The 22,490-nt window shown below is 41.5% G+C and overlaps 3 protein-coding genes across 4 annotated transcripts in view; all 3 read left to right on the top strand.

Moving 5' to 3' along the window:
* The window catches only part of LOC139305975 (butyrophilin-like protein 2), a 281,201-nt gene that overhangs the window by 121,172 nt on the left and 137,539 nt on the right, over positions 1-22,490 (top strand). The window lies entirely within an intron of this gene.
* txk (TXK tyrosine kinase) lies at positions 1,078-9,174 on the top strand. 2 transcript variants are annotated; one of them, XM_070930087.1, is made up of 16 exons: positions 1,078-1,128; positions 3,685-3,733; positions 3,857-3,938; positions 4,017-4,148; positions 4,237-4,301; positions 4,408-4,467; positions 4,669-4,723; positions 5,139-5,218; positions 5,329-5,453; positions 5,541-5,615; positions 6,645-6,816; positions 6,915-7,131; positions 7,428-7,492; positions 7,983-8,101; positions 8,327-8,484; positions 8,998-9,174. In XM_070930087.1, exons 1-16 carry the CDS (start codon positions 1,116-1,118, stop codon positions 9,067-9,069), a joined length of 1,539 nt encoding a protein of 512 aa, XP_070786188.1. In that variant the 5' UTR covers positions 1,078-1,115; the 3' UTR covers positions 9,070-9,174. The 2 variants fall into 2 exon arrangements, with proteins under 2 accessions (XP_070786188.1, XP_070786189.1); XM_070930088.1 differs by having other exon boundaries at positions 3,857-3,929.
* Positions 10,833-16,273, top strand: LOC139306198 (cyclin-dependent kinase-like 5). The gene is made up of 10 exons (XM_070930155.1): positions 10,833-11,000; positions 11,529-11,723; positions 12,135-12,319; positions 12,414-12,526; positions 12,623-12,762; positions 13,018-13,106; positions 13,335-15,263; positions 15,561-15,642; positions 15,728-15,881; positions 16,164-16,273. The coding sequence occupies exons 1-10, from the start codon at positions 10,833-10,835 to the stop codon at positions 16,271-16,273; spliced, it is 3,165 nt and encodes a 1,054-aa protein (XP_070786256.1).

A 22,490-nucleotide genomic window follows, 5' to 3' on the forward strand; every position in this document is an offset into this window, starting at 1 on the left:
GATCACATCTGTGCCGAATTCACCAGACCACTTTGACGAATCAGCAAAATGTCCCACAAAGTGTGACTGTGTTCATGTCGGCAACAGAGCACTAAATTGACAGTTTTTTAAATGGAGTTTTGTGTGGTATTATCTCCCTTCTCTCGTTTTGGCACATAGTCTGTTGTCAAGGTAAAAACACATTTCTTGAGAGTCAGCCCAAACACAGTGTCCATTATGTCTTCCTCATCATTTTTGAGCTTTGACTGGAGCTCTTTTAATGACGTCATCTTGTTGTGCCTTCTTCTTCTGTGGTGGTTTAATGGCACCTGACTGGAGAATGAGCTCCTCCTTCTGTTTATCTCGATGCACAAACTCTTAATATAACACCAGTGGATGGAAACGCACATTAATTCACATTTTCTTTTGCAGATTTCCTGGAAATTTGATTTAAATGTTAATAATATTATTAAATTATATATTACACACTGTCTAAACATTATACCTGCTGAACACCAGCATGTTAGCATTTAGCTCAGAGCTGCTGGCACGGCTGTAGACTCTCACTGAATAACATTACTCTGAATATGCGTTTTCATCAAATAAACAATGACCACTATGTGTTTAGTTGAGATTCAGCTGAATGTTTGAGCTCATTTATACTGTGTGTGTGTGTGTGTGTTCGTTCTTCCTGGAGTTATTCGCAGAGACGGATGCTCTGTGGTTTTGTTCACGTCATTCTTTCACTTCCTCTCTATCTCTTTGTCTCTCTCTCTCTGTGGAATCACTGAACATGTAAATTATTTCATTAAATTATTAAGTCAAACTTTATCAGTGTGGCTGAAGCAGACAAAGACAGATGTGAAATGATATCTTCTTTTTTCTTAAGACTTTCTTTCTTTTGTCCTCTCTTCATCTCCTCGACTTCCTCTCTCTCTCTCTCTCTCCGTCTCTCTCTCTCTCTCTCTCCCACCTGTGGCATCACATCAACCTCGTCACTGCAACTGATCACAGAGAAATCATCGCAGACCTGAAGAAGAAAAGCTGGAAGTGAAGAAGAGATAGAAGAGGAGGAGGAGGAGGAGGAGGAGGAGGGAGAAAGAGCAGCAGAAGAAGAGACGTAAAGACAGTCGACCATGATTCACTCAAGTAAGTACCTGCACCGACAGTATCTGCAGGTTAAACACACTTACAGAAGGGAATTTAACAAACAGACTTTTTGTAAAATCCACACGACCGACACTTTGAGCACGACAACATGTTGAGTAGAAAATATCAATGAAAAGTCTGAGAAGAAAGCTGAATTTCCACAGCGTCACGCGATGTATGATGGTGAAGTAAACAGTAGTTACGTCAGTGTGAGCGGTTCAGATCCTCAGAAAACGAATATCTGGAGCTAAAACGTCCTTTAATGTGTTTGTGTTTGCCTCTAAAACCGTGAAGATCAAGCAAATTAGACCGATGAGAGATTCAAGGCGACGGTTTGATTTGACAAAACAACAGCACCGACTCATTTATGGCTCTTTCTGCTCGTTTGATATCATTTCAGTGTTGTGCGTCTGATGTCAGAGACGTGCAGAGTCGTGGAAATGTAGACTGAAAGCTCCAGAAAGGCAGAAACACCTTTCTGCTAAGTAGCAGCAGAAACAGTTTCACTTCTGTTGTTTCTCAGTGGCACAAAGGGACCCAGACAGGGATGAAGTCTGAGGTGGCCTTTTAGAGTCAAACAGGCTCTAGTTAGTCCATGTTTGTGTCTCTCATGTTTTATTATTACAACTGAGTTAAAGTAGAACAAGACTACAGCTGTGCTAATGGCTCTGTGAGGCTGTGCTATAGCAGTTAGCTAAATGCTCACAATGGCAATGCTAACATGGTAATGCTAAGCACGTATAATATAATGTTTACCATGTCCACCATGTTTGTTTAGTGTGTTTAGCATGCTAACATTTGCATGCTAAACACATAGAACAGCTGAGGCTGATGGGAACGTCATTCGTTTTGCAGGTATTTAATGCTGGACAAATTCAAACTTCGACCCGATGATGGCGCTAGATTAAAAGTCAGAAGATCACCAAAGTTATTACAATTCATCCTGACAGGAACATGAATGTCTGAACCAAATTTCAATCCAATCCGTCCAGTAGTTGTTGAGATATTTGACTCTCGACCGACCGACACTGCGATCGTCCCCCGAGCTGCTGGCACGACTAAACATTTGATATGTTTCAGGAAATCCAGTTCGAGTAAGAGATGTATTTGTTTGAAACTGATGTTTTCAAACTGTGAGGCGCGCCTACCCAGGGGGAAGTCATGGAGACATGATGCACATATCTTTAGATTCTTTAGACTTGTGTCTTACACTTCTCGGGGATATCATTATCACGAAGAAACGTCCGTGAATTCACTTAGAAATAGAAAAACGACGCTCCTTATAACTGCAGAACTCGCCTGAGAATCATCATGTTTTTGTAAACTTTAAGGACTAAATTCTTGTCTAAAATAACCTGATGAGAGGGAGGGAGAACAATGTATCACACACTGTACGTTCCTTATGAAAAATATCTGGAAAATCTGGAAAGTAACTCCAGCTGTTAAATAGTATAAAGTAGCATGAAATCTTAAAATCTCCTCCAAATGAAAATCTTGTTTTGTAGTCTTTTGTAAAAGAGATGATACAGATAACAGTGTTATAAAAGTACTTAAGTTTTCAATCTGCCTGTGGGAGAAGGAACTTCTCGGTTAGCCTCCAGAAGCACCGGAGGGAGTGAGTTGATGGGACGTCGGTTCACCACAAACCACCAGAAGAGTTCATCGCTCCTCATGGCAGCGACTCGCGGTGATGGGACGCTGACTTTAAATCACATAACAGTCATGGGTTTGCAGATGTGTGTGTTTATCTAACTCGGACACACGAAGAGAAACTGAAACTGCCCACACACAGCTGTCTGCTCGCTCGCCCACAGAAACACTTACAGAGAGAGAGAGAGTTAGTTCTGTAGAAAAGGAAACTCTACTTCCTGACAAAGACCTCCCACTCAAAACCACAAAGACAGAGTTCAACTAAAACTAAACTGAGGCACAGTAAGAGACCGTCACACGAAGCGATTGGTCCATTTCCCCGTCAACCAACATATCAATGAGCTCTAATGATGCTTTATTGACCTTTGACCCCTTTGAAACCAGAAAGCTGATTTTAGTAAAATGGATAAAAGAGATATAGAAGTTACGTTTCTTGATTGGTTATTAAGCTCATACTCAGTTCCACCTAAACCCTCACAGATTACACTGTTAGTTACAACTAAGTCCTCAGCTCCACAATAGTCCTGGTTATCTGCATCTGCACCTGAAGCTAATGAGAGACTTCAGGAGGCACATAACTGGAAACACAGGTTCAACACAAAGTTTTCGTGTGCAGGTGAAGTGATAAAGTTTGGAGACAGAAAGAAGAGAAAGACAGTCAGACAATTTGTTGATTTGTTATTATGTCTTTTCACTTAGTTGACTATAAAATGTCAAATAATGACAAATGTCCATCATTCATTTCAAATTAACATAATAAATCTGAAGGATACAACATGATTAATAAGAATGAATGTCTGTTTCACAAAGTCATGATCTGGATCTGTAGCAGTGAAGGCGACTCCCCTCTATGTGATTACAGTAACTCTTCTTCTTCTTCTTCTTCTTCTTCTTCTCTGTTTCCAGATCACTCCATCCACTCAGTCTTCTGCTGCTGCTGCGCCCTACAGACCAGGTACCGTCTGTGGTCCGACGTCGATATGACAACACTTCAATTATTTCACTGATTCTGGTTCAGAAATACATGTAAGATTTATGCAACAAAACAAAAAAAAAAGAATCAATTGTTTGATTTCAGGGAGATCAGCACCCGCATGGAGCTGGAGGGAAGCACCTCCCTGTGTTTCCAGAGCAGACGATACCCAGGGCAAGCCTGCCGGGTGAGACAGTGTGTGTGTGTGTGTGTGTGTGTGTGTTGTTTGATTTTATATGTTAATTTTCTCTCTCTCTCTTTTAAGGTCGACAGGTCAAGGAGGAAGCTCCCCCTCCCCCCTCCTGAAGGCGAGGATGGTGAAGGTGAGGGGTTTCTAAATGTCGTCGCCATGTATGACTTCACCGCCAAGGAGGACACTGACCTCACACTCAAACAGGTACTCTCACACACACACACACACACACTCACACACACACACACACCAGGCAGTAGATGTGTGGTGATGCAGTGTGTTGTGTCCACAGGGGGAGGACTACATCATCCTCCACAAGCAGGACCAGCTGTGGTGGAGAGCGCAGGACAAACACGGGTCAGCGAATTAAAACTACTTCATACAAAACTACGCAACCAGAGGTTACCATGGTAACATTCAGACTGACGTGACTGTTCATGTTGTTTCTGCTTGTTTCTATCAGGAATAAAGGCTTCATCCCGAGTAACTACGTGACAGAGAAAAACAGAATTGAGGCAAACTCGTGAGTCTAATATTATTTAGTTTTACTGCATTATGTTTGCGTATTAAGTATTTTGCTCAGTGTCATGTTGTTCAGCTATTTGTTTTGTTGTTTACTTATTTTTTCAAGCTGCAGTAACATTAACGTTATAAAAACTATTGTTTTTAATCACCCAGAGTTAACAAGTGAACCACTGCTTGTGTTTTCTTTTCCTTCCTGGAGGTGGTACTGCAAAAACATCACCAGGACCGAAGCTGAGCAGCTGCTGAGACAGGAGGTATCTACCTGTCGCTCTACCTGTCGCTCTACCTGTCTTTCTGGTTTTGGCTGTTTATGTGTCTGTTGATATGTACGAGCAGCGGCGTAGCTACCTAAAAGAAACACGCCTCTTTATATTCATAGTAGAGCTGAAACACTGAATTTATTAGTCGATTGACAGAAAAATAATAAAAAATAAAAGCAACTATTTTGATAATGTGATGATGAGCTGCTTTGCTTATGTGACAGTAAAGACAGACAAAACAAGCAATAAAGAATAGAGACCTGGGGCTCTGGAAGCTTGTGATGGGCCTTTTTACAAACTAAACAATGGACAGATTCATTGATAATGAAAATAGACGTTAGCTCTGAGTCTCACAGTGTCTCTGAGATCTCTGGCACTGGTGGCGAAAGTATCTCTGGTTGTTTTCCAGGACAAAGAGGGTGGTTTCGTGGTGCGGGAGTCCAGTCAGAAGGGAGTCTACATCGTCTCCGTCTATACCAAGACATCAAGGTGATTCACATCACGGCATATAAACTGAAGGTTCAAACTGGACCAGCATTTCACACACACAGTACATCTTAACCTGTAAACCGAACCTTTGTTTTTGTATGCGTTTGCAGTGCTAACGGGGATATCAGGCATTACCAGATCAAAATAAGTGACACCGGACAGTTCTTCTTGGCTGAAAAACACACCTTCAGCTCCATACCTGATGTCATACACTACCACGAACACAACGCAGCTGGTACATACACTAACACTTTGAGCATGCTGCGCCAACACTGCTACATGTAATGCTTCATTTGATACGGTTTGGTTTGTGTGTGTGTAGGTTTAGTGACCAGGTTGCGGTATGCAGTGGGGCCAATGGGAAGGTGTGTACCCGCCACATCAGGATTCAGCTCAGGTAAATGAATAAATACACATTATTTATATTCCCAGTTTACTGTAGCAAAAGGCAGGGCTGTCTTTTGTCTCTCTGCTTGTTTGTCGTTGAAGTTTACTGCAGTGTTGAAAGCTGGAGATTAGCATAAAGTGTCTTTATATGCAGATGATCTCTTGCTTTATATGTCAGATCCTGTGAGCTCTTCTCTTTTTGGTCTGGGTTTTGATGTGGGAGGTGGACGCACACAGGGAATACTTTCAGTTCAACTTATTTAGACCATTGTTTGCAATAATTCTAGGAGCTAAATGTATAGTGAGAGTTTGAGCGCTTACAGAAGTGATGAGTCTTGGTCGTGTGCAGCTGAAACAGGTTAGTTCTTAACCCAGTAAAGAAGACGACAGCAGCTGATTCACTGAACTCTGCAATGCTGCTTAAAGAATTTGAAGTTCAGAAAGTGTTTGACAGAGGAGAGTTCCCTTGATGCCCTCGCCATTACTGTGGTGAATCATACTGCCACTATCTCAACCACGGAAATAGCTGTGAGCGACCACAGTGATAGCATCATGCACTGGAGGAAGAAGATGTTGAGGACTTTTGTAAAGTTGTTGTAAAGCTCAGACACGTTTGTAAGTGATATCTGTCATGATGTAAACACTAAACATGTGAACATCCAGGAATCAATAAACAGTATGTTTCTTAAAGAAATCCCAGTTCATACAACAGCTCCAAGTTTCAACTGCATTACTATGTGAGAATAACATCATGACAAAAGTTTACAAGTTTCTTTTTATATCATACTGAAATTAGTGGAAACTGACAAACACCTGGAGGACAACACCAATTTACATATAAACTAATATAAATAAAATAAAAAAACATATATATGATGTTGAATAAACCACCACAATGGTCCTGTAAAGAAGGGGGCTTTGAGATGGGATTGACTGGAGACCTTACCTTTTTCTTTCTTCTGTTTGTACTCCATCTCCCTTCTCCTTCCCGCCTCTCCTCTTCCTCCTCCTCCTCCTCTCTGTTGTTCCCTCCCTCCAGAGAAGTGGGAGATCGACCCCAGCGAGCTGACCTTCATGAAGGAGCTGGGCAGCGGTCAGTTCGGTCTGGTGAGGCTCGGCAAGTGGAGGGCTCAGCAGAGAGTGGCCATCAAGGCCATCAGAGAGGGAGCCATGTGCGAGGAGGACTTCATCGAGGAGGCCAAGGTCATGATGTAAGGAGGGATGAAGGGATGATGGAGGATCAGGACAAGATGTAGACGAGCAGAGGAACAGTTTTGTGAAGTCAAACTGTGTTTGCTGTCTCTCCCAGGAGGCTGTGCCACCCTAAACTGGTGCAGCTGTATGGTGTTTGCTTGCAGCAGCGCCCCCTGCTGATCGTGGCTGAGTTCATGGAGAACGGCTGCCTGCTGAACTTCCTGCGGCAGAGGGGCGGGGCTCTGAAGGAGGCGTGGCTTCTGTCCATGTGCCAGGACATCTGTGAGGGGATGGAGTACCTGGAGGTCCACAGTTTCATCCACAGAGACCTGGTGAGTCGGCGGGTTTGTTTAATAAAGAAACTTCGAGGACCGTACTGGTGAATTTAGCTAATTAATTACAAATGATCAGCGGTGGAAGAAGTATTCAGACAAAAGTCCTGCATTCAAAAGTATTAACAGTAAAATGTACATGTGTCATTTTCCTACTGTAGATGTTTCAGGTTGAGCTCATCACAAGTACTTCATATACTGTTGGGTACTTTCATCTACATTCCACCACTGACGGTGGGCAAAATGGTTCAGGTGCATATTTATCAACGTTTTCTGGTCATGTTTCTCTCATCCAGGCTGCCAGGAACTGTCTGGTCAATGAGCACAACGTGGTGAAGGTCAGCGACTTTGGGATGACCAGGTACGGCTGCCGCGTTATTTCAAGTTTTAAAGCTAGGAGCCGGTTAGCTTAGCACAAAGACTGGAAACAGCTAGCCTGGCTCTGTCCAAAGGTAACAATATCAGCACCTCTAAAGCTCACTAATTAATGTGTTAAATCTCATTTGTTTCATCCGTACATGAACCAAAGTGTAAAAACATAAATTTCTCCATTTTATAGGAAGTTATTGAAAACCACTAATTGTCATTTTTATGCTGTTAAAAATATTGTTAAAAATTAAACAGCTCTAGAGGTGTTGGTAGGTGGCTTTTATTACCTTTTGACCGATCCAGGCTAGCTGTTTCCCCCTGTTTTCAGTCTTTGTGCTAAGCTAACAGGCTGCTGGCTGTTGCCTTATATTTAACTACTGGAACTCATAGATAAAACTTTTAAACCGTGTATTGTGTTTCAGCTGTGCTCTGGCACTTTTGCAGTATCAGCTGTTCTACAGTTGTATTAATTCTGTTTGCAGGTACGTTCTAGACAACCAGTACACCAGTTCAAGTGGTGCCAAGTTCCCAGTGAAGTGGTCTCCTCCTGAAGTTCTCCACTACAGTAAATACAGCAGCAAGTCTGACGTCTGGTCCTTTGGTGAGGAACCACAGGCTCACTTCACCAGCCGCTCGCTCTTATTAGTACTGAAAGTAGTAGAAGTACTAGTACCAGCAGTTTTTGTAGTAGTTGCACCAGTAATAACAGCAGCAGCAGGTCTTCTCACCTCAGACCCTCATAATCCGTCCTGTAGCTTCTTTAATACGCTTTGATCAACGTGGTAGCAGTGGTAGTATTTCATGTTAAGTGTGTGTTTGTGTGCAGGTGTGGTGATGTGGGAGATCTACTCGCAGGGTCGGACTCCGTTTGAAAACAGCACCAACTTGGACGTAGTTAATGACATCACCAGAGGAGTCCGACTGTACCGACCGCATCGCGCCTCGCAGCCCCTCTACGCCATCATGTACCGCTGCTGGCACGAGGTACTGAGCCACTCATCCATTCAGTGATAAAATGTCAGAAACCTTCTCATCACAAGGTTCATTTACTCGATGCTTCTGAAGCTTTCAGCCACATTTATTGGACAGTTGATAGTGAAGAGAGAGAGGAGGTATGACACGCAGCAAAGATCCTCGACCGGGATCGAACCATTCGCCTACCGGGGCGCTCCTGTTTTCAGTTATTATGTGAGCTAAGTGCAGAATAAAAAAAGAAATAATACAAACAATAAAACCCTCGAGCTAAGAAGCTTGCTAACAGTGAATAAGCTTCAGTAGCTTCCTCCATTTTGGACTCTCTGGCTCTTTCCTGTTCCTGTTAGATTTTATACTGACAGAAAATAAACAGGTTGAAAGTTGAGTTTTGATGATCACACCGTTTGTTAACCACTGCTTCACATCTTCTTCATCCTCCTCTTCTTCCTCCCCTCCACCTCAAACCCTTCTGTTCTTCTCCTCCTCATCCACTCTTCTTCTTCTTCGGTGGTGGCGGTGTAGAGGGCTCATGGTCGGCCATCTTTCTCAGAGCTACTGGAGGAAATCCGAAAACTGGCAGAAAGTCCGGATTAACACGCACATATTTTATAGCTGATTTTCAAACTGTTTTTTATTGTCGTCTTGAATGTACACAGACCGCATGCTGTTATTGTAAATAACTATTTTTTCATTAAAACCTTTTCACAGATGCTTTTCTTCCTTTCAGTGATGGTTTTAGTTTGTTGTGTTTGTATACATACTTGTGAAATAGGAACTATATATAATAACTAAAACAAACTTTAACTTCATGGTGGATTTCATGAGTAAATTAAAGACCGTAAAATGCAAAATATGAAGAATTGTAAGATGAAATGATTAAGAGAAGATGTCCGCCCACATTTAGGAACAACACACATAACTGACTGAATTAGTCCTCAGTGGTTTAGATGAAGGTGTACACAGAAAGAGTCGTGCTAGCTTGTTCGCTAACTGCTGCTAAATGATTTATTTATGAATTTATTCATCGACTTTTCTTCAGAATGTAGAAATGTGAAGGAACTTTAATATTATATCTTAATGAGTTTCAGTTCGACTCCATTTAAGTGGCTTAATATTTCAGTTAATATCAGACAATAAAACACAAACAATCCGTTAATTAAACTAAACAAAAGACAAGATGTCTTCCACACGTTCCGCACGCGCCACGACGTGCTGACGTAACGTCCCGGTTGTCTGCGTGGAGCACGGCGGGAGGCGTTGCTACGGCAACGTGTTGGGTGACAGCAGGTGAGTGCTGGGACACGCGGACACACACAGAGTCAGGTTGTCTTCTCCGGTGTCTCCGGTGAGACGGGACACACACACACACGCGAAACGTTACTCCAGTGTTTACGTTGATAACGGAAGCTCACCGATTTAAGCGATTAAAGAATTCACCTGTCAGGTGAGTGTGTGTGTGTGTGTGTGTGTGTGTGTGCGTATCCGGTACATTTCGGCGGACATTACCGGAGCAGGTTGTTGTTGTATCTCTAATATTTCTGATGATGTTCCGGTTTTTATCTCCAATAACACCGTTAACTTCTATTCTCATAGCAGCTTAAAATGTCCCTGTAATATTAAGTAAGTTCAGTGGAGGAAGTATTCACATCCTGTAGTAGTAAAGTAAAAGTACCACACTGTAAAAATACTTCAAGTAAAAGTCCTGACTGCATTGTGACTGTTACATATCTGGTATCATTAGATTATTATTACTCATCATTCATGTAAAAGATTATTAAAATCTTTTAAAAGAAATCGACTAGCTGATTAACGGCCTTGTCATGAGGTGCCTATGTAAATCTGTTATAGAAGTATTTCCCTCAATATTCTCAACCAGCTGCAACTGTAAAGTGTGTACACGTTCATGTTCCAGTAATAATATAATATATATATATATATATATATATATATATATATAAATGTACCACTCACAGAGGCCACTTCTCTGTATAAGAAGTACATTTACTCCTTATTTAAACTTGATCACATTTCTGTACTACTTCATTTGAATGCAGGGATCTGAATATTTCCTCCACCAGTGATTCTAATATAATAAATTATTATTATTGTAGAATATATTATAGATAGATCTCATTGTCTTTTCATTGTTCTTATTACTTTGTGTAATTGTGTGTTTCTGTTTCTTTCTTACATGATTTAATTTAATAGAAGTCATTCTTGTCTTCCTCCTTATTGTCCTTTATAGTGTTAATATTTCTAAACTGATTAACAGTAGAAACTAACATGTTAATGTTGTGAGACGTATTTCTGAGTGATATTAGTGCTGTGTTGTTCTGAATGTCTCCCTCCAGAGTCTCATGGAGCGGTACGAGTCTCTGGGTCTGGTCGGGGAGGGCAGTTATGGCACCGTGCTGAAGTGTCGCCACAGAGACTCCGGTCGCCTCGTTGCCATCAAGAAGTTCGTGGACTCAGACGATGACAAGACGGTGAAGAAGATCGCCCTGAGGGAGATCAAGCTGCTGAGGGTACCTGTCAATCAATCCATCAGCCAATCAATCAATGAGTCACTGAGCGCCGAGGCTGAAACCCGAGTGAAGCCAAACACAAAGGCAGCCTGTCAATCACCAGACAAACAAACCCAAAACAATTCAGAGTCATAAAACTTGACAAGAGGAGAAACGAGCAGCTGAGAGAAGCTCAACCGTCGCAGGTGCTTCAGAAAGAGCTTCGTTCAGTTTGACAGGTTTAAAGTTTAGCAGCGACGTGATCGGCACACTAGTGGGTTAAAAACAGGAGAATAATAGACAACACAACCATCAGTATTAGAACATTTCCACCTGATACCAACTAATAATGTAATAAAAGGACATTTAATGCAGCACAACGAAACACAGACTTCTTGGACATCGCTGGGTAGAGAGAGAAAGCCCCAAAGGTCAATTAGCACTACGTTAAAGTGTTACACATGTTCTTCCTGTTTTCTTCCAGCGGCCACGTCCAGCTTCGAATTCACAAACACTCATTTCTCCGCTCTCATCTTTCTAACCGTCAAGCAACTGCGTCACGACAACCTGGTGAACCTTCTAGAAGTGTGGAAGCGTCGCCGCCGCTGGTATCTGGTGTTCGAGTTTGTGGAACGAACGCTTCTGAATGATTTGGAGCAAAACCCGAGCGGACTGGACCTGAACACCAGCAGGCAGCACCTGTACCAGATCCTGAGGGCTGCAGCCTTCTGCCACCAGCAGAATGTGAGGACACCTGTCTGTGTGTTTGTGTGGAAAAACACCTGAAGTCCTGACTGGTTCTTGGACTTTTAGGTCTCACTAGGCTAATGCTACATGTTTGCTAACCTCTTCCCCTTCTTTCCACTTCCACTTGTGTATCTTGCACATCTACTTGCAACACGCCAAAATGGATGTCGCATTATATTTAAAACAAGTAAATTCACACCAAGTACTTTGTCAAAGGTCCAATTCCGCCTGTAGGCTAAAAAGTTGACCTTCTTGCCGTGCTACGCTAGGACTAGTTTCTACAAGCTACATTAGCTATTAGCTATGGTTAGCTAGCCAACAAGCTGAAAATGATCCAAACACAGAAAGAAGTGAACCTTGTTTTCTGCCAGAGGAAGGCTGTAGTTTCATCGCCTCTTTCTTTCTTAGATCATCCACCGTGACATCAAACCAGAGAACATACTCATCTCTCAGAGGGGCGTGGTTAAACTGTGCGACTTTGGCTTTGCCCGGATCATGGCATCGCCCGCTGAGGGGGGTGTCTATACTGACTATGTGGCCACTCGCTGGTACAGGGCCCCTGAGCTGCTGGTGGGAGACACCAAGTACAGCAAGTAGGTGTTGGTGTGTACACCTGGGAATGTTAGCTCTATGTTGTCTGTTGATAAAAATGTTAACGTGTGTGTGTGTGTGTGTGTGTCTGTGTAGGCCTGTAGATGTGTGGGCTGTTGGTTGTCTGTTAATAGAGATGTTAACAGGTCAGCCTCTGTTCCCCGGAGACTCTGACCTCGACCAAATATACCACATTGTCAGGTGCTTCGGTAAGCACACGCACCAAAACATTTGTTAGGTAAAAATGTGCAAAATCTCTTTACACAGTTGAACTCTCTTGGTTTCTCCTTTTTCTTCTGTGATAGGTAACCTGACAGCTCATCACCAGGAGTTGTTCTACAGGAATCCCGTCTTTTCTGGAGTCAGACTGCCCGAATATTCTGGCAGAGTCCGACTGGAGCAACGCTTCCCTGCAATCACGCCCACCGCCCTGGACCTGGCACAGGTACAATGTTCACTTAGATGCAAATATTTAAAATAACATTACATGATCAAATAAAAACATAGATTACGTACATTTGGCTTCAGTGCCTTCACCTCCATCGTCACAAGAGCTAGATCAAATTGAATTAAAAGTCTGTGACTTCACTAATACGTTTTTAAAGTTTGTCATCTTGTTAGTTGACGGAGGCAGAAAATCTAAATGTGTTTTTCAGTGGCTGTCAGATCCTGAGTAATACCTTTGTGTTGTCTCTTTCAGAGGTGTCTCCAGATGGACCCAGAAAGACGAGCTCAGTGTTCAGAACTGTTAGAGCATCCTCTGTTCACACAAGACTCTTTCCACATCAGGTATCTCTGTGTGTTCGTAAAAATAACACTACACATAATTGAGAAACTGTTAAACCACGATGTTACTTAGTCTCCCTCTTCTGTCCTTGGAGTAGGCTGGTGCACTTTGAAATATACGTTAGCCAAAGTAGTGATTCCAGGAATTGAACCATCAGCCTCTTGACTATTGAGTAGCCTCCAACATCAAGTTACTGATATGCTTAATTGATCATCTATGTATCTATACAGGCTTTTGGACGAACTGAATGCTAAGATCCAAAAAGACCACAGAGAAAACTCTACCCTTCCCAAAATAGCCAAAACCCCAAGACGAGAAAAGGATGAAGGGGATGAGAAGAACCGGAGAAGCAAAGACAAGAAACAAGCTGAAGAGGTGGATGAGAAAGCCAACAAAGAAAAGGCGAAGAAGGGAGAAGAGAAGACGGAGAAGACTAAAGGAAAGCAACCTTCAAAGCCGTCTAAAACCATTCGAAATACCTCAGAAGCTTTGACGTCCACCAAACAATCCAAAGCATTAGGCGCCAAGATTATCGATAATGCAGCAAAGACGACTGTAGCCATGAAAAGTAAACTGGGAAAAGCCACTGGTGCAGAGCTGAGAAAGGAACCTGAGATTCCTAAATCAACTAAAACCCTCACTTCTGATTCATTGGAGGCCTCCAAGACTGCAGCAGATCTGAGGGACAATTACACAGTGCTAGCTAAACCTAAACACGGGAAAGCTGCTTCTCCAGCGCCGAAGGAGGACCATTTGAAAGATACGGATACAAAAGATGGAGATCCTGCCGGTTTCCATTCTAGTTGCTCAGACAGCATTGAGTCAAGTGTGACAGAGAAAAGTGTGATGGGGATCAGGAGATCTCCTGCATCGGAGCAAAGTCAAGACCTTGACAAGAGCTGGAATAACTCAAACACAAAAGTGCCCAAATTGTCTAAAAGCTCAACTGCTGACCATTCAAATTCGTCTCCGAAAGCTTCTTTGAAATCAACCACTGGTCGTACAGACACCCACTTAACACTGACAATTGGTAAAATTTCCACTACAGAATACCTTGAAGGTGCTTCAACAGCCGTAACTTCTGAAATATCAAATGGTGACCAAGTAGAGACAAAAATGACCATCAACAACACATCTTTGTCCACCAGCCCTCCAAAGACCTCAGATCTTTCAACGCAGTCCTCCACAGTTTTCATAGAGGCTAGTCCTGCTGACAGCACTACAGCACTACCTAAAGGAACCTCAAATTCAAAGTTGTCCAAAGCATCTTTAGATACTAAACCCACAAATGACAACGCATGTGTACCCAACAAACCTTTGAGGGGCCTTTTCACAGACAGGGAACTTACTGAAGTATCAATCGCAACCAAAAATCAGCAGGTTAGTAGTAATACTTCAGACAAGGACATCAGTGAGGATCATGGATGCTTCAAAATGAGCCCAGCAACCAAAACGACCATAAACCACATTGAGATATCTGATGCTTCAGGTGGCGATTACAAGGAGAATCCTGAATCTTCTGAAATCCCTAAAACCATCATTTCAGTTGGGACCACTATTCCAAAAACACTGAAGGTCTCAGGTAAAGAGAACAGAGAGGATTTGGTGCTTTCTGTGTCCATCAGTGCAACAACCAAGTCTTCAGTAACTCAAATCTCAAAGGTTTCTAGAAACTCAAATATTGAGCAAAAGAACAGCAGGGAAGCTGAACTGAACCTGAAATCACTGAAACCCCCTCACTCCAAACCTTTGATTGCAGAACCTAAAACAAAGCTCGGGTCTTTTAGCAAGTCCACTGCAACAATGACCCTGAAGACTCAGAAAACTACATTTTCTACAGAAGCAAGGAAGAAAAGAGACAACCCAGAAAGGAACGACACAACAAACATATCCACCGTCGCAGATTCAACTTCAGTCACCGCTACAGCGACTCTGGACCAAAGAGCTACGACAAGAAGCTCTGTCTTTCACAACATGGACACCTCAGACGTTCATGAGTTTGATTTCAGTGTTCCCCGTTCCTCTCCACCTCCTCCTCCTCCCCCTCCATCCTCCACTCCCCTTCTCCCCTCCTTCTCTGTCATCAGTACCAACAGCCCAGCCGCCAGCGATCACCTGAACCCGGGGGCGGGTTTCAATCCTGGGACTCACAGTCTTAGGTACTTATGTTCTCAATAAAACTGAGATGAGGTCAGGTCTGGGACCAGGCAATACATTCTCAAAGAACAGAAACTCCAGAAGTTGACAAATTAGCCACTGTTAAAAGTTCTCCTGTACACATTTGACTGTTTATATTTTCCATCATTAACCATCTAACACACAGCCAGAACGAGCTAAAGCTAGCCGTTATAGTTTTTAAACTGTCATTGTACAAGGTTGCCGAGGGTTCCAGACAAGTTTTAGACCTTTAACTACAACTCTTCACTGTTAATGTCGTATAATTTGGTGTTTCACAGGTGTGTAGACAAGCCAAGGCATCATGGTGGCCTTTACAGTCGACAGGTGTCCTGCCACATTACAGGACCACCGACTGCACAGGTAACACAGCGTGCGTCACTTGTTTACAACAGAGTCACAATGAATGTGAATGTGCTCCTCCGAAGTTACCACTCTCTCCTTTCAGGCGTCGGAGAAGAGTCTGATCTGCGAGCGCCCCTTCCTGTCCGACCGCTGTAACCATGGTAACAGCGGTGTCATTGCAGTGGCCAAAAAGAAGTCAGACGTCCATTTCCCAGATCTAAGAGGCTCGGTGCTGCCAGAGCTCAGAGGAAGAGAAGGTATCATACTTAGCATTAATGTTGCCGGCTCTGTTCAACTGTTTAAATGCTTCGTAGTCCAGGTTTCTTTAAGATTTGATATATATGGTCCTTACTTTCTCTCACCATCTGTACATCAAAGTAACCTTTCCCTCAATCTATAATATGTGTGAAAGAGGGTCATTTTGTCCAATGATTCTTAGCAAGTGCACGCTAACTGCTATTAGCTGCAACATGAGAAAAATTATACTTATACCAAACAATCTGACTGTTGAAATGCTAAATAAAGGGATGTTTTCTCAGGCAAACACAACAAAGGCACTTCGAAGGACCAGAGGAAAGACAAACAACCAGGTCCTCCGTCAGAGCCACGGCAGCATGGACACAACAGTCCCGACACACAAACACCGTAACCTTCACTTACTAATGTGTGACTCAACATGTCGGGCTCAGGTCGGAACCAGCACCCTGCTCACTTTTACATTTCACTTTCAACTCCACATCAGTGTGAATTGAATGCCGTCAGATCAACGTAAAGGCTGCAGCAGCACAGTGTTAAACATCCAGAGAGAGACATTTAATGTCTTCCACCTTCTAATGACATTAGATGATGAAACTGATACGAAAACTTATCAGCAGTTTGACTTTTAGAAGCGATTAAAGCTTCAACAGCAAAATAAGTTTCAAGATCCATCAGCAGTGGTGGACTGTAAGTACACTGACTATATTTACTATATATATTCTATATACCATAAGTACTGTGCTTATGTCTTTATTCGTCTATTGTACAAATTTGAGATACTAGTACTTTAGTCTTTTCCACTTCATCTCAAAGGGAAATATTGTACTTTTTATTTTCCTACATTTATCTGACAGCTTTAGTTGCTTTACAAGTTAAGATTTTTGTACAAAAAAACATATGAATAGTTTATATATATATATATATGAAATATTATATTATTATATAAATATTATGTTGTGTTATAAGATGAAAGGATTAGTGAATCGATGAAGCCAGCAATGTTTCGTATTTCATGTCTGAAAAGGGCTAAAAACACACGTCTTAACACCTATTTCTTCCTCTGCTGACTTTCTAAATTCACATTTCTTAATGTTTTCTCAACATAAACAACGTTGAATGAAACGTGTCAGCAGGAACGTAGCGTCAGCATCTTGCTAATGTAAATGCATTTACACGTAGTTATTTGTCAAATGTTAAACCAAACAATAACGAGAACAATCTGATAACATTTGAGCATCTTTAAGTCAAAAAAGTATGTATTAACATTTTATCAATGACAGTTAATCAGGAGTTAAGTTAGCAACAAACAACGTCGTTCATGTGAATCCTTTTTGAATAACTGTGAAACAAACAGCACATTACTGAAGTCGTTTTATTATATGAATAAAGAAGTATTTAAAAATGAAGATTGTTATGGTTTATGGCTGCAGCTAAGCTAACAGTACATACATCTGAATTTCCCTTGAAATCTTTATAATATTTTAGTACACAATATTTAATAGCAACAGTATACAAAATATTTACTGATATTACAACAGTGATTCAGGCAGCATCATTTACGCATTAGCAAAGCAACAGACGTGCTAATCTGTCAAGAAACAGTCCACAAAACTGTAATATTCTGTCTCTTATCTTTGTTTAAGATTTTAAAATGTCACAGTATCATTTTAAGACTCGTCACTCGAGTCCTCTGAAGAAAACGAACCTATTTTCCGTCTTGCGTACGTCCGTCCCGCTCTTTTCAGCGGCGCTGACTCGTCACTATCTGATGTGCTGTAACCTCTGTGAGGCAGCCCTCCTCCTATTGGCTGAGAGATGAAACCGTTAAACCCTGGGAGAGAACCGGCCGCGTGTCGTCTGCTATTGGCCAGGAGGTAGTAGAGGAGGCTGTCAGTGATTGGTCCTGCCGGAGCTGGCTGTGGCCTGATTGGTGTTCTAGTGCTTTTGGTTTCTGGTTTCCTTGGTGGTGATTGGACGGCTGGCTTTTTGGCCACCACCTGCTGGAAAATTATATACAGAGAGATTAAATAAGGCGCTACAGCAAAATAATATGTTGTCCCTAATTTAATAAAATAAATAAAAGTGCAGCAGAGAGAATAACATTCCCATCAGCCTCAGCTGTATTTGCTGTTAAGTGCTAATTAGTAAATGTTAGCATGCTAATAGACTAAACACTGTGAACATGGTAAACATCATACCTGCTAAACATCAACATGCTAGCATTGTCATCGTGAGCATGTTAGCATGCTGGTGTTAGCATTTAGGCCAAGTGCATAAAAAAGTCTTACACTATTAGCTTGTTAGCCTTGAGAAGCTTTGAGTGTTGGTGACTTTGGAGGACTTTTATAGGTTTTCACTAAAAACTGAAAAGAGTAGATATTATTTAACACAAACAAATGTCTATATTTCAATGTAAAACTACATGTTCTAATACAACCGAAATGTTTCTGGGACATAGTGACGCTACAGCTAACCCTTCATGGTGGAATTACCTTCCTGGTGACGGGTGTGGTGGTGGTTGTAGTTGTGGTGGTGGTGGTGGTGGTGGTGTCGGGTATGAGGACAGGGAAAATCCTGCAGGTGTCCACAGCAGAACCATCAACCTCTGGAAGATCGAACCCCGGCAGAGAGGAGAGAGCCCCAGCTGATGGAGGGACGTTAGAGGTATGTTCATTCATTTTACAGATGTTCCCTTTATTTTACATTACTAGCTAAGACATTCCTTAAGTTATAATGGTGCAACCTGATTTAGTGAATCACTAGTTTGAGTAGTTGTATTTTTTGTTTAATTTAAGAAGGATTTCACACACAATCTAATGGATTTACAAAGAGCTGATGGAGCCCAGTCCAGGTGTGTTGGTCCTCTCTCGGATGGACGCCGCACCCTGAGCATGATGGGATGTTGTTGTCCTAAAACAACTAACCAATTAAAGAAAATGATCCAAAACCTTTCTGATAATAACAAATCATTATGTAAAAATACCAGCAGCTCCTCAAGTGTGAGGAATTGTTTCCAGGTAATTTGTGACATTTTCTAGACTAAACAAGAAATGAATCAGACGAATGATTCATATATTTGTTAAAACAGTTTCTTTTTAAAAACCTTCGTATCCCTGATTAAGTGGCCTCCTCGTCTTTGAGCTGTTTACACTCAACAGAGAGCCTTTAACTCACCTGTGCTGAGGTCAACAGGTGCTGTCTGTGTACATCAAGGTGTCTGAGCTGCTATCTGATCTGTCGGTCTGTGTTGCATTTTTCATGATTACAGGTCTAAGGTGCGTTTATCTTGTGTCTTTGTCTTTTGTTTGCAGCAAAGCCGCCGTGAAGACAACGTGCGAAGACATAATCACAAAGGTCCAAGTAAGGAAACTATACTCTTATTTATTTTTTAATCTTGCACCACAAATTAAAAATGGGTTGTGATTTGGTAAATATTCTCCAGATTAATATGAGTATATTTGTACTCACCGCGAGTCAAGTCGATGCTCTGAACTCTGAGGAGGAAGAGGAGGAAAAAGACAGACAGAGCTGTCAGCCTGCAGGACATGATGACAGACAACAAATCAAGGCAAAGAAAGAAAGATGGAATAATAAGAAAAATGAGTGTTGAAGGAGGACAGACTGCAGACTGACTGAAGAGGACATGAGATGAGGAAGGTGATGGATTAAAAAAAAGGGAGGGAAGGAGTGAAAAGGGAGGAGAAGTGAAGGGAAAAGATGGATAATGTCTAGACTGTAAAGTTTTGTCTGAGCAGATCTGACAGGGTTTGTGGTTCTGAGTTGCGACACAGTTAATCCTCTGCTTTATAAAACTTTATTCATTCAGGGAAGGTTTACGCAGCAACATCAACAGCAACGCCCTGCTTCACAGTAACACAGAGGTTTTATACTGTGTTCACTGTTTTACATCACTGCAGATGACTTTCCAGCTTCCTCGAAACCATCAGGTGTTCCTTTCTTACACAAGATTTACCAAAACAATTCTTAGTCATTTCTGAAACAATAGTCGATTTCAGACAGAGGTAGACTGTCGAGTAGCTAGCCAGCTAATTCAACTGTCTCTTTAATGTTTTAAAGACGAGACTCTTGTTAAAAGGCCACGTATGATATCGTGCTAACAGACTGAGGCTAAAGCTAACGTTAAATGTCCCAGGCACAAAGTTAGCATCCACACTAGCTGATGATCCGAGTAAAGGGTAAAGAAACATTATCGTTCTTGTGTTGCAATGTAGAACTAGTTCGTATGAATGAATGGAAAAATGTGAGCTCAGACTTATTTCGTTCCAACATGACGCCGTTTAGCTCCTTAGCTACTGTCTGTCTGTATTTAAGTTGTAAGTTACAAATTGATGACTTTGTAAAACGCTTTCTCTGGTAATGTTGATAAAGTCACTAGAGCGTAAACTTCCAAAGAACTCTAATAGCATATAGCATCTAGTACGTTAGCCTAAAAGTTAATCTAAACTCTGATAGCATATAGCATCCAGTACGTTAGCCTAAAAGTTAGTCTAAACTCTGATAGCATATAGCATCCAGTATGTTAGCCTAAAAGTTAGTCTAAACTCTGATAGCATATAGCATCCAGTACGTTAGCCTAAAAGTTAGTCTAAACTCTGATAGCATTTAGCATCCAGTACGTTAGCCTAAAAGTTAGTCTAAACTCTGATAGCATATAGCATCCAGTACGTTAGCCTAAAAGTTAGTCTAAACTCTGATAGCATTTAGCATCCAGTACGTTAGCCTAGAAGTTAGTCTAAACTCTGATAGCATTTAGCATCCAGTACGTTAGCCTAAAAGTTAGTCTAAACTCTGATAGCATATAGCATCCAGTACGTTAGCCTAGAAGTTAGTCTAAACTCTGATAGCATTTAGCATCCAGTACGTTAGCCTAAAAGTTAGTCTAAACTCTGATAGCATATAGCATCCAGTACGTTAGCCTAAAAGTTGCTGGTTGTGGACTGGGCTTTTTTAACGTTACCTGTAACCCCACACTAACATGTGGTTAGTTAATGATGCACTCCTCAGACTGGAGTTAAATGGAAGTCGTCGATCTTTTCTCACCTTGACATCAGTTGTTATGTTAAAGAGAGTTTCCCTGCCAGGTCTTACGAAACCTCGTAACAGCTTGTGTAATTTTATTCCAGCTGAGATTAGTGAAGTGAATCATCATCATAATGTTGTGGTTCAGTTTGTCTAGAATGCAGTCTGGACTTTGGTTGTCTGCCTGCAAACATGGTGATATTTTATGATATAAGTGACATTTTTAACTCCAGCCCAGTTGATGAAAAGCAACAAATACAAGAAAGTCAACGTACGAAGACTTTTCCCCCTTTTCTTTTTACTCTTTTCTTCGTATTTATTCTCTCTGGCTTTTGGGGGCCACTGTCAGTATTAGATTTGCGTGAGAAAGCCCCCGTCGTTGGGTTTAATTTGGGGAGATTCACTTGCTTTTCTCTTTTGTCCAAGTTGTTTACAGTTTATAGAAACTCACACCTCAACACCAGGTGTGTGTGACTCTACCTGTATCCTTTCAACCATTACTGACGTTACTCAACTGGAACTAGACATTTCCTAACACACACACACACACACACACATGCTGGGACTTTTTATAGCCACGGTTGCTATGGAAGCGAGCGTCTGCTTACAAACACACACCTACTGCGGAGTCGACCGTAGAGCTGTAATCTTGTGCGTGTTGGTGTTCATGATCCTCTCCCATTATCTCGTCATATGGAAACAAAGGATGCTTTGCTTTTTTTTAGCCTGCTAGCAGCGCTGCTCTCTGGATGGAAATCAGACCATCACTTTGGTCCAGACATCCACATCCTCCTCAGAATAAATATTAAGTTTGATTATCCTTTAACCTTTCATCTAGCGCCATCACCAGGTCAATATTTAACATGTCCGACACTTTGCTTCAAGACCAAAAACCTGTAAAACTAATGATAAACCAATCAGCCTCAGCTGACATGCTGAACTAAGATAGTGAACATAGTGAACATTATACCTGCTAAACATCAGCATGTTAGCATTTAGCTCAAAGCACAGCTGCTAGCATGGCTGGAGACTTTATGTTCTTAACCTTTTCTACTCAAACTGAAGTTTTATTCTGTTTTGAATTCAAGTTAAAAGTCCAAAGTTTGCAAAAATACAAAATATGTCAGGCTAGATTTTGGTGAAATGAAACAGTGCAGCCACAAAAATGTTGGACAAAATATTGACTCAAGGTTCACTTATTAGCTTATTAACTTATTAGTTTGTTGACCTTGAGTTTATGTATTTACTATTTCCAGGGTCAAGAATTAACACCTTCAGGCTTAAAAAATATGACCTGATGTGTTTAAAGCTGCATTAACCTGTTTTGTCCAACGCGGCTCGTCAGTCGTTTACACTCATTTCCATTAAAATAATGATAAAATAATAACGTGAGATTTTTATGACTCAGATGTGAGCAGGAGAAATAATATTTATAAAACTGGCTGAAATGTATGAATGAAAAGAACAGATTCAGAAAGTATTTGTGTGAAAAACAAAATTACTTCTTTGGCTCTCAACTTTAAAGTGCAAAAATCACAATACAGTTCATTATTAATTAATAGACTTAA

The sequence above is a fragment of the Enoplosus armatus genome, chromosome 23 (genome assembly GCF_043641665.1).
Source record: "Enoplosus armatus isolate fEnoArm2 chromosome 23, fEnoArm2.hap1, whole genome shotgun sequence".
Lineage (NCBI taxonomy): Eukaryota > Metazoa > Chordata > Actinopteri > Centrarchiformes > Enoplosidae > Enoplosus > Enoplosus armatus.

What these genes read in the sequence shown, in the direction of transcription:
- txk (XM_070930087.1), top strand. An exon ending in GTCTATACCAAGACATCAAG is followed by an intron (nt 5,219 to 5,328) that starts GTGATTCACATC and finishes ATGCGTTTGCAG; the next exon opens with TGCTAACGGGGATATCAGGC. An exon ending in GTCTGACGTCTGGTCCTTTG is followed by an intron (nt 8,102 to 8,326) that starts GTGAGGAACCAC and finishes GTTTGTGTGCAG; the next exon opens with GTGTGGTGATGTGGGAGATC.
- LOC139306198 (XM_070930155.1), top strand. Translation starts at nt 10,833, where the DNA reads ATGGAGCGGTACGAGTCTCTGGGTCTGGTCGGGGAGGGCAGTTATGGC. An exon ending in CCGCCCTGGACCTGGCACAG is followed by an intron (nt 12,763 to 13,017) that starts GTACAATGTTCA and finishes TGTCTCTTTCAG; the next exon opens with AGGTGTCTCCAGATGGACCC. An exon ending in CAAGACTCTTTCCACATCAG is followed by an intron (nt 13,107 to 13,334) that starts GTATCTCTGTGT and finishes GTATCTATACAG; the next exon opens with GCTTTTGGACGAACTGAATG.